This window comes from Hemiscyllium ocellatum, chromosome 10 (assembly GCF_020745735.1).
Source record: "Hemiscyllium ocellatum isolate sHemOce1 chromosome 10, sHemOce1.pat.X.cur, whole genome shotgun sequence".
NCBI lineage: Eukaryota > Metazoa > Chordata > Chondrichthyes > Orectolobiformes > Hemiscylliidae > Hemiscyllium > Hemiscyllium ocellatum.
The window spans coordinates 67002639-67014703 of NC_083410.1; the positions used below are offsets into that span (position 1 = coordinate 67002639).

Here is a 12065-nt window from a genome sequence, read left to right on the forward strand (position 1 = left end):
AAACATTATTTTAGAATCTATATAGATAATATCATTCTCTTCTTCACTCGTCTGTGTTATTTTATCACAAAAATCCAATTCGATTTGTTAAACACAATCTGGCTGTTACAAATCCATGCTGGCTCTCGTTAATTAATTCAAATCAAGCTAAGTCTTTACCCATGCATTTCCCCTGACTATTGTTTCTAAAAATACTTTCCCCACTATGTTAAACTGAGCAGCCTGTAATTGCTAGCAACGTTCTTATATTCTTTCTTAAATAAGAGTATCATATTTGCCACTTTCAAATCCTCTGGCACCTCCTCATGGGAAGATTACAAAATTATGGCAAACATTAAAATTAATACAGAATAGAACCATAACCGGTGCAGTATTCAGCAACTTCAGCCAATTCATACATGGAATGAATCAAATTAGCTAAAGGCTGGTATCTGTGATGCTGTGGAGCTCAGAGGGAGGCTGAGGAGGATCACCAACATGCCCCTTCTGGTTATAGTTGGTAATAAATGTTTTAGCCTTGACTTTTGCACTGATGTGCTGGGCTCCCACATCATTGAGGCTATAGGTACTTATGGAGTTCTTTTCTCCATTGAGCTGTTAATTGTCTATTTATCATTAGTGACTGGATTGGACAGAATTGATATTATCTGTTGGTTTTGAAAGTCACTTAGCCCAAGTTACCTCCACTGCCAGGAATGCAAGTAGTCCTGTGTTGTGCTTTACCATATTGACATTTCACGTTTAGTCCGGCCTGACGTTGCTCCTGGATTGCTCTTCTACTGCACTCTTCATGGAGCCAGGATTGATTCCCTTAGCTGATGGAAATGATAGTGTGGGACATGCTGGGTGATTAGGTTTCAGATATTATTTGAATACAATTCTGCTGCTGATTATGTCCAGTGCCTCATGGATGCCAAATTTTGAGGTGCTCAATTTGTTCAAAATCTACCCATTTAGCATGTTGACAGTGCTAACCAACAAGATGGAGATGAAGACAGACTTAATCTCTGCAAGGATTGCATGGTGCTCAGTTCTACCAATAACATTACGTACAGATGAATCTGTGACCAGTGAGGATAAGATCGATTTTGTTTTTCCCTCATCTACTACAGGCCCAATCTGCCAGATGCGTCCTTCAGGATTTGGTCAATTCAGTCAATGGTGGTGCTAACACACCACTCTTAGTCATGGACATTGAAGATGTTCCCCCAACATATTCAGTGCCCTTTCCACCTTCAATGCTCTTGAGTCTTGGAGTATTTATTATTTGTTCATGACACATGGACATCATATGTCAGCATTTATTACCGACCCCTAATTGCCTATAGGGCAATAAGACTTAACCTGGCTGTGGATATGGAGTCATATGTAAGCCAGTCCCTTCCCTAAATGGCATTAGTGAATGAGACGGGTTTTCATGTCAATAGTTACACAATTGCCAGTAGACTAGCTATTAATTTCAAATTTCTTTGAATTAAAATTTCACTATCTACCATCGTGGAATTTGAACTATGGAATGGCTAGTTTATTTAGCCAGTGCAGAAAGGATGGGCTGAGTAGCCTGTTTCACCTCCTGACTCCCCAAAACCTGTTTACCATCTATAAGGTATAAGTTAGGAGTGTGGTGGAATACTCTCCATTTGCCTGGATAAGTGCAGTTCCAACCACACTCAGCTCATCCAGCCTATTCCAGTGATGTTACAGCTATGTCACCACGCACTGTTGTTCAATATGAAAGAGTAATGATTCATCAACTGGGGGAGGGTGATTGATCAGATTGGTAATCAGGTTTTCTCCTTGCCCATGTTTGACATGATGCTAAGTGACTTCATGATGTTCAAAAGTAATGTTGAGGACTCCAGGGCAATTTCTTCCTGACTATTAATCACTGTGCCACCACCTCTGGTCAGCTTTGTTGTTGTTGCACTGAAAATACTAAAAGTGAACTGATAAGCCCCCACTGAAAATACTGCATATGTAAATAATCACTTAATGAGTACTAATACTTACACAGTACAAAAATTGAGCTTATAAAATATTACTGGAAGCACTGACAGTGTGCATTTAAAATAGTACTAGTAATTGTCATACAAAATTGAACTTGGCGTGTATGCAAAATGCACATGTTTTTCAAAATTTTGATACTTAGTGCCAGCTAAGTTGTTACTTTTCTCATAATTATCTTTACACTTGATTTTTGAAGCAGATTTCATGGAAATAATTTTAACTGGAGATGTTAAGTGACTGTTTCAACCCGTCATTTACCAATGGATTCAAATTGGTGGCTTTTCAGTTATTGAAACCATTCTAGGGAAACCTAAAAAAAAGCAGGTAAAAAATCCAATGCAACTTTGTGCTACTGACAAGGGAACTTTACATAAAAAAAACCTAAAAATCTGCAAATGCTAGAAATCAGAAACATAAACAGAAATTGCTGGTAAAGTTATGCAGATCTGGTAGCACCTGTGGAGAGAAATCCGAATTAATGTTTTGGGTCCAGTGACCCTTCCTCAGAACTGATAGTAGCTAGGAAATTGTTGGGTTTTATGCAGAAGATTGGGTTGGGGGAAGGGCTAAAGAGTAAACGATAGGTGAAACTTTATGTCACTGATTGCAAAGAGGCTGATTAGCAGCAGAGAGTCATGTTCGTTAACAAGAAGTTATACTAACAGTTTAAAAATTCAAACTACTGAATTTCAGAATTTAAATGCTGCACTTACATTCCAGTCTATAGTTCCAAAGAAACAGTGTCGTTTTATCTCCTCAACTCCATCAGGTCCAGCACCTTTAAAACAAAATAAAAATACAAATAAAATTTCTAAAAAGTAATCATTATTTCTGAAAAGTCACTGCTTTATAAAGATCACTGAATCTGATCTATAATTGTGCACCAAATGGAATGTGTACCCTCAGTTCTATTGATTATGCAATCGTGAGATAAGTTGAGAGTGACTGCTTTTGACATCACTGTGACGTTTCACCAAGTGTAGCATCAAGGAGCCCGAGCTGAAATCTCTGTATTTTCTAAAAAGGAAGATGATTGTGGTTACTGCAGGTCAATCATTTCCATTGGAAGATATCACTGCAGAATTTCCTTCAGGTAATGGTCTAGGCCTAATCATTTTCAATTGCTTCATCCACCTTCCCTTCAGCATGAAATCAAAATAAGCAGTTTGTTGATAATTGCACCATTATTTAATTTGTGACTCCTCAGAGTCTGAAATAATCCATAACCAAATGCAACAAATCCTGATCAACTTTAAGGCTGGAGTTGATAGTTGGCAACTAACATTTGTGCCTCATGAAGGCAAAAAATGACCTTCTCCTACAAGTGAGAATCTAACCATCTTATCTTGATATTTAATGACATTACCATCATTGAATTCCCCACTAATAATATGCTGAATGTTTCCTTTGATACAAACCGAACTGTATCAGTCATATAAATACTTTGGCTAGCACAGCAGATCAGAGGCTAGGGATTTGCATGATCAGGAAATTTGCAGAACCACAAAAATTGTCTGGGTAGCTGACGGTGGAGAGAATGTCTGTCGACAGCAGGGCAATATCAATGTTTTGGTTGAGTTTGCGGGAAAGTGGTAAATAGAATTCAATCTAGAGAAGTGTGAGGTTATACATTTGGGGAGGTCTAGAAAAGTAAAGGAATAACAATAAATGGGAGAGTTTTGAGAATGGTAGAGGAAACGAGTAACTTGGAGTACATGGCTTCAGGTTCCTAAGAACAGGTAGATAAGGTGGCAAAGAAGGTATATGGGATATTTTCTTTCTTTGGGTAACATATTGGGTAACATATAAGGGTTAGAATGCAATGGCGAAACTATATAAGATATTGTTTTGGCCACAGCTGCTGGAAAATGAGAATAGAATGAGTGGCTAGTTTATTCAGCAAGTACAGACATGATGGGCTGAATGGCCTCTTTCACCTCCTGATTGCTCAAAACCTTTTCACCATCTACGAGGTAAAAATGAGGGATGTGATGCAATGCTCTCCACTTGCCTTGAAAGTGCAGCTCCAAACATGCTCAGCTCATCTAACCCAATTGATTGGTACTCCATTCACCACCTTAAAAATTCATTCTCTTCATAGCTGATACACAGTGGCAGAAGTATGAACCATCTACAAGAGCTACTGCATCAACTCTAAAAGGCTCCTTCATCAGTTCACTAAACATACAGTCTTTAGAAGTATGAGTGATACAGAAACAATGAGAACACTATGACCTGCAAGTTCTCCAAAGACATTATCCTGACTTGAAAAATATTAACATTCCTTCACTACTGCTTGGTTGAAATCCTGGTCCTCCCTTCCTGACAGTACTCTGGTTGCACGTACACCTCATGGGACTGCATTGGTTCAAGAAGGTGACTCACCGTCATCTTCTCCAGTCAATGTAGCATCAACCAACAAATGTTGACCCAGCCAGTGATGCTCACAACCTGTGAATGAATAAATGAAAAACATGATTTGACCCAAATCTTCCAGTGGGAAGATATCATTGTGGACCAAGTATAAAAAACACAATGTAGTTGGCTCCTTCAGAATTGTTTGGAAAATTGAAATTCTGATGGCAATAACTCAGCATCTAAAATGGTCTGAAAATGTTTTGAGTGTCTGACTGACTGAGCTTAATTATCATCCAAAAAGTTAGAGAAATCAAACCTGCTTTAAACTGAGTAACAATGGGTCCAATCTTATGATATTTAAGCTCATTCTGAGTTGTTTTTTTGGAAGTATTTCTACTGCAAGGTCGAGTGAGTTTTCTGAATGATTTTTTACTGAACTCACCTCCCCTCCCACTATGATGTCCATCCAGATAAACTGGCCTCTCTGCAGACTTTATTTGAAAGACTGACATCCTTTGGCATCCATCTTTAAAAGGCCACTGTGCACTGGCGGACAAGCACTGGCATTTCAAAGTTGCCCAGGTCATTGGCAGACAGATTCTGATGATGTCTGAGAATAGGAAGATGGCACTGTAATTCTTCAACAAGGGCCTGGAAGTCCTTATGGAAGTTGTGGCAAAGAAGGTTATACCACCAGACAGTGCCAGCTTGGTCCAAGGTTGGCACCAAGTCAGTACTTCTAGCAGTGATGCAAGAAGGTGAAATATTATTCTTCACTGCGCCAGTGTATGTGGCACATTCTTACTTCTGCTACCTCACACTCACCCCTATATCTCTGCTACCGCAGCCACCTCCTCCCAAGCCTCATTCCATGGTACTCTCACTACTGCCTGTAACATTTTCACTCATTCTCAACACCACAACCTTCCTCACCACCACCTTGGCATGGCCTTTGCCTGCCTTCTCACTATGTTGGAACACCGCACCAACTTTCTTCCAGCTTCATCTGCAGGATGCATCAAATTTTTTCTCACTCAATCCCACCCTTTCTCTCATTGGAGAAGAGAATAGCCCATAACAGACTAGAGTAGGATGGGACTGGTGCCGGATATTAAGCTCCTCACAATGCGCCATGGATACGTGTTTGTGGTGAGGGCCTCCAGTTTCATAGAATCCCTACCATGTGGGAACAGGCCCTTCGGTCCAACAAGTCCACACCAATCCTCTGAAGAGTAACCCACCCAGACCCATTCCCCTAGCCTATTATTCTACATTTAATCCTGATTAAAGCACTTAAGCTACACATCCCTGAACACTGTGGGCAATTTAGCATGGCCAACTCATCTAACCTGCACATCTTTGGATTGTGGGAGGAAATCAGAGCACCCAGAGGGAAACCATGCAGACACGGGGAGAATGTGCAAATTTGATCAGACAGTTGCCTGAAGTTGGAATCGAACCCAGGTACCTGGTACTGTGAGGCAGCAGTGCTAACCACTGAGCCACCATGCCACCTTATTCATCTGGCAGCAAAGGAACAAGGCATGTACAGAGCTATAGAAGCTGCTGAAACTTTTAGCACTCATTGAACATAGATTAGAACAGCCCAGGAACAGGCTTTTTCACCCATCATGTCTTTACTGACCATGATATAATTCCAAATTAATCTCATTTTCCTGCACATGGTCCATATCCCTCTACTTCCTGCCTGTTTATGTGTCTGTATAAATGCCTCTGAAATGTTCCTATCATATCTGCTTCTACCACCTCCCGCGGCAACACTTCCAGGAACCTACGTTCCTCTGTGTTAAAAAAAACTTTCCTCGCACATCTCCTTTAAACTTTTCCCCTCTACCTTAAATCTAATTCCCCTCTAGTATTTGATATTTCCATCCTTGGAAAAAGCCTCCAACTATCTGCCCTATTCATGTCTCTTATAACTTTATATGTATCAATCAGTTTGCCCCTTGCCATCTGATACTCTAGTGAAAAAAACCCAAGTTTATCAACTTCTCTTTTTTTGCTAATAACTTCAATTCAGGCAACATCCTGGGAAACATCTTTTAAGCCCTGTGCCTCCACATCCTTCTTATAGTTTGCTGACCAGAACTGCACACAACACTCCAAATGTGGCCTAATAAAAAGCTTTATACTTGGTAATTTTTATACTTAATATCCCAACTGATCTATGCAAGCATGTTGTATGCTTTCTTTACAAACTTAACCACTTGTGTTGCCACTCTCAGGGAGTAATGAACTTGCACCCAAGATCCCTATGTAAATCAATGCTCCTAATGGCCCAGTTGTTTGAGTGAAACAAAATAAATGAAAGAACTGCAGATGCTGGAAATCAGAAACAAAAGCACAAATTGCTAGAAAAAAACAGGTCTTGCAATATCTCTTGCTGAGTTTTTCCAGCAGTTTGTAGATAAGACAAAAAGTGATGGAGTTGTGGATAGTGAGGAAGTTATCATAGGATATTATTGGATATAGACTAGTTGGAAAGTAGGGCAGATAAAAGTCAGATGGAGTTTAATTGGGACAAGTGTGAGATGGTGCATCTTGGGGGGTCAAATACAAGAGGAAAGTATGCACTAAATGGCAGAAATGAAAACAAAAACAATAATTGCTGGAAAAACTCAGCAGGAGATGTTGCAAGACCTGTTTTTCTAGCAACTATTGTTCGAGTGCCTCCCTCTTGATGTAAAAATTATCATTTAAGTGTGGATTAGTAAAAGTGAAAACATGGCCTGATAATTTTAACAAAAAAAGTTGAGGACATTCCAAGTAGTTAAGCCTGTGTGTTGCTAATAAATAGAGCCCAGCCAATAAAGAATGCAAGGCAAAGGAAATTCTGTGCTGTAAGCTGTTAATATAAAGGTTGGCCTTTGAAAGAAGAATTGCAGAAATGAATCATATAGCTGAATTAAACAATTAGTTGTGTTTATCATTTTGGGAAAACTTTCCTTTATAATTCAAGAACTAGATGAAGTCATTTGCAAAAATGTTTTGAATGATGTGATAGATCATTGACCAGGATATATCTTGCAAAATGATCTTTATGCCAGTTTGCAACTTGCTTATAAGTATGTCGGCACAACATTGTGGGCCTAAGGGCCTGTACTGTGCTGTAATGTTTTATGTTCTATGGTTTTCATTCCTGCCACTTAGTGCGCACTTTCCTCTTGTATTTGACCTCCCAAGATGCACCATGTCACACTTGTCCCAATTAAACTCCATCTGTCTTTTATCTGCCCAACTTTCCAATTGGTCTATATCCTACTATCTTCTATGATAATCTTCGTCACTATCCACAATTCCACCAATTTTTGTCTTGTCTGCAAAGGTACAAATCAGATCACTTGCATTTTCATCCAAATCACTTATATAATTATAAACAACAAGGGTCCCAGCTCTGTTCTTTGCCAAATGCCACTGGTCACAGGCCTCCAGTCAGAAAAACACCCCTCCATAGCTATCCTCTGTCTTCTATGGCCAAGGTAATTTTGTATCCAATTTTCTAACTCAGTATGGATCTCATGAGGCTTAATCTTCTAGATCAGCCTACCATGAGGAACCTTGCCAAATACTTTAGTAAATAGACATCATCCACTGACCTATCCTTGTCAATTATCTTTGTCACTTCTTCAAAAAACTCAATCATGTTTGTGAGACAAGATTTCCTACGCATAAAGCCACGTTGATTATCCATTCTTCTCCAAATGAAAGTAAGTCCTGTCTTGAAAAATAATGTCTAATAATTTTCATACCACTGGCGTCAGGCTGACCAGCCGATAATTTCCTGGAGTATTCCTACTCCCCTTTTAAACAGAGGAACAACATTGGTTACTCGCCAGTCCTCTGGGACTTTGCCTTTGGCTAAAGAGGATACAAATAACTCTGTCAAGGCCCCAGCAATCTCCTCCCTTACCTCCTTCAGTGTCCTGAGATAGATCCCATCAGGCCCTGGGGCTTATCTACCTTAATATTTTTAAAGACACCTTTTTCTTAATATCGACATACCCTTCCCTAGTTTCACCTTCATTCATGTCCTTTGTCTTGGTGATTATTGATGCAAAGTTCTTATTAAGGACCTCACCAACTTCTTCTGCCTCCACACATAAATTCCTTTCTTTGTCCTCAAGTGGACCTACTTTTTCCCTAGCAACCCCCGATCTTAATATATGTATAAAATGCATTGGGATTCTCCATGTGGTGAGGGGTTTCAGATCCATGGAGCTTCAGAGTGTGTTAGGTTTGTGTGTTAAGGTGATGAATTAAAGTGAGGTTTAGCGCTGAAACAGTGGTGCTGTTTATGGGCCAGATAGGGATCGGAATGATGTGGGCTATGGTGGTGAAGATAGATTGCAGATTACATTGGGCATTCAAGGATTGCACACAGCGCACAGACTGGACTCAGGGATTGTTGTTTTCTCTCTTAGTGCTTGCTCACTTCACAACTACCTGCATGCTCAAAGCATTCTTGCCCTGCCAATTAGCAGCCTGCCTTGCTGCACCACAGTTCTCAATCAAGTGTGGGAGAGTCAGCTTGTTGTCAAGAACCATGTTACATTAACCTTACACCAGCTTAGTCCCAAATACTTTGCAAGTACATCAAGCAGACACTCATGTCTCAAAATCTTAGGGACTGGTCCTCACTGAAATCCAAAGTGGAAGCCATCAGTCCAAGAGTCCTGGTTCAGCAAGTCAAGGGCAGGCAGTGCATGTGAGTCCAAGGGATTAGCCACAGTCAAGTGTCCAGTCAGGCTGAGCTCAGTGAGGGGATCCATGCCTCTGCAGTCCAGGTAGTTGGTCGCAGTCAATTTTGTGGCTACGTTGCAGCAGGTCTGGCAGGTAGGACTCATCAAGTCAGAGAAATGGACAGCCTCCAGTCTGGGTCAGGGCTCCTGTTGTCTCAGGCTACGTGGTTGGTTCACTCAAGTGAGACAGGCAACATTAGCCACTGAAATAGGAAGGAGACTTAGAAATCTATTCTACAGGACTGGGGACTGTAGACAAAGGGGTTGACAATTGTGAAGAGGGACAACCAAATCTTCAAGTAGTGGGGAGGAAGAAGTGGGGGAAGGGAAGTGGGGCGGGGGGAGAGGAGGGAAATACAGTATTGCATGAATAGGAAGAGGGTCATGTAAGAATGGAGTTTGTCCACAATCAGGTGAACCCTGGTCACCTCATGAGCCAGGAGCCTGGATGGGGAAGGTGGCAAGTGGAAAGTCATGTAGATGGGTTCGGTGGCATCTCAGAAAATGTGAAGCCTCTGAAGTTAATGAGAAGGGATACAAGGCAGGGCATTGGATGTTCAGAAGTTCACCAACATGTAAAGGTAGAGGATCAAAGCCACAGGCTAAGGAGCACTCATTCTCAGCTTCCACCATGCTGGAAATTGGAAGTGTGCTATGGGGAAGAAATTGGCTCTGGCCACTTTTGAAGCAGTGGGGTCAGTGATTTGACCTTTGTAAGAGGGGGCTGCAGAATTCAATGTTATGGGGTCCTTTACAGGGTAACGTTACACACACACTCATACACTGTACAGGACACAAACCTACAGGGGTCCTGATCCCTCACCAACCTAATGTATTCCTCCCTAGTTCGTGTTTTATCTCCCTGCCTCAGACATCACTGACAAACTCATTCACACCAACACTTTTCAACATACAGAGGCTGGGAAAGAATGTACACAGCACAGCCTAGTCCGACTGTAGAGCTGGGTGCAGGTCCCTGTTCATAACGATTCTCTGCAGCCTGTAGCCTGCAATGCTTTCTACACAGCCATAGAACACATCACTCAGATCTCTGTAAGACCCATTAAACTGATCTCACCAATAAACCCTGCTTTAATACACCATCCCAACACCTGCACCTGACCCCTCTAATTCTCCATGGATCTGAAACCCCTAACTAATTACCATCCCTAATCCACAAGACTCCCTCCTTCCAGCTGGATGAACCCCCACTACCTCCAACTCCCACCAGCAACTAGCATTCCTCGTGACCTACCCTAATCACTTACCCATGTACCTGGCACCATACTCTTTCACCTGCCAACTGTTCACCCACCTTTAATGTTACCCCATCACTCTCTTGGCAACCAATTCCTTTACCTACCTAGCACTGCAACCCCTCTCCCACTCACCATCCTAAGCTGTCACCTGACAGTGTGTGCCTTACCCACTTGCTATTCTAGCCCCTCACCCACTTGTCAACTTAATGCCTCACCCACCTGGTATCCTATCCCATTCACCTACCACCCTACTTCCCACCCACTTGTGACCTCAACTCCTTTACGCACCCGCCAGATGTTGGCCAGCAGTTTAAACATCAAATAGCTATACTGGAGAAAGCTTCAGATTCAGAACTTCTCAAAAGGTAACTGTGCTTTCTTTCATTTGAATGGGATCAGAAATTAAGGATTCCAATCCTGATCAGAAGATCTGAGCCAATATGGCAAAGCTTTCATCATGCAGTCAACTATTTTTCTTTATGCTGTGAGATGTCAAAACTAGTCTGGTCTTTTGACGCTATTGATGTTGAATTATAAAGCTATGATATACTCCTGAACTCCAATAAACTGATAAATCCAAATGATATACTCTATAGTAAAGTAGTCACATTAAAGTGAACTAAAGACAACAATCAAAACTGGGAGTTTGGAATACCAATTGATCATTGACCTCTGAACATTGAGAGTCTTTTCTGCATCTTTAAAAGGACAAATCAGTGTTTTTGTTTTAAATTTAAAAACTTAAAAATCGTTTGGTTATAATATTGCATTAATTTTGTCCAAAAGCAGAAATCTATCATGATGGCTACTTTTCTTTCTTTGCAGAATGTTGAACCAATGTCCCCTGTAATATTGCAGAAAACGTGTATGAAGAGTGAAACAAGCAAACTGGACTTCAAAACATGCTTCTCTTAAAATAAAGGAATTAACTTTCAGGAAAATCAGAAATAGATCGTTTCCTTTTCTTCCAATTTCGGCAGGAAAAACACTTCTGAAATTTGGAAAGTTGGAAATCACCAGTATTTTGAAATACATTCTTCTCAGAGACTGCCTGATCTAACAGCTGATCTTTGCATTATTGCCTGTGAACAAATGAATTGAGTTTCCCAAGAAAAAGCATATAAATTAAGATTGGATAAATATGATTATTAATTTAGTGATCACACTTATCCAATTTCCACTTCATCCAACTTTCCTCAAAATTGTAAAACATAACTACCTAATCTGTTGCAAGGATTCCGCTTGAAGAGTGCTCGCAAAAGGCTTTGGGCTTCTGGGCTTAAGAACTGCGGCATTCCCAGCTTAGCTCTAGAAGATATACAGACAGCAAATATCAGTGAATAAACAGACAAAAGTTATTTAAGAGTATTTTGAAACAATTTGTTCTCTTGTCCCACAAATTCTGCTAACCCTGACTTTTACCTCCTCTCCTTAAAAGAGTGTCTTGTGCCCAGCTGAAAGCTGATATCTATTAACTAGCTGCAGGATTGAACTTAATGCTACCAGGCAACCAGAGTAGGCAGCACTGTCCTTTTCTTTGACTGACATCTGCACATGGATTTCCCAGCAGGGATCATTGGATAGTGATCAGGAATGGAAACTCTGCTTGATATTTCTTCTTTCTCTGGTCTAACAATGTTAAAATGAATTGCCAAAGCCCCACTGCACCCTAATTAAAATC

At 40.7% G+C, this 12065-nt stretch overlaps 1 protein-coding gene across 4 annotated transcripts in view; it reads right to left on the reverse strand.

The window, feature by feature from the left end:
* Nucleotides 1–12065, reverse strand: part of rps6ka2 (ribosomal protein S6 kinase, polypeptide 2) — a 387513-nt gene that overhangs the window by 85795 nt on the left and 289653 nt on the right. For 2 of the 4 annotated variants that reach the window (XM_060830969.1, XM_060830968.1), the window contains exons 10-12: nt 11604–11692; nt 4393–4458; nt 2721–2785 (exon numbers count right to left, since the gene is read on the reverse strand). In XM_060830969.1, the coding sequence (XP_060686952.1) occupies nt 2721–2785; nt 4393–4458; nt 11604–11692 (220 nt within the window). The remainder of the gene's footprint in view (nt 1–2720; nt 2786–4392; nt 4459–11603; nt 11693–12065) is intronic. The other 2 variants (XM_060830971.1, XM_060830970.1) reach the window with 1 other exon arrangement.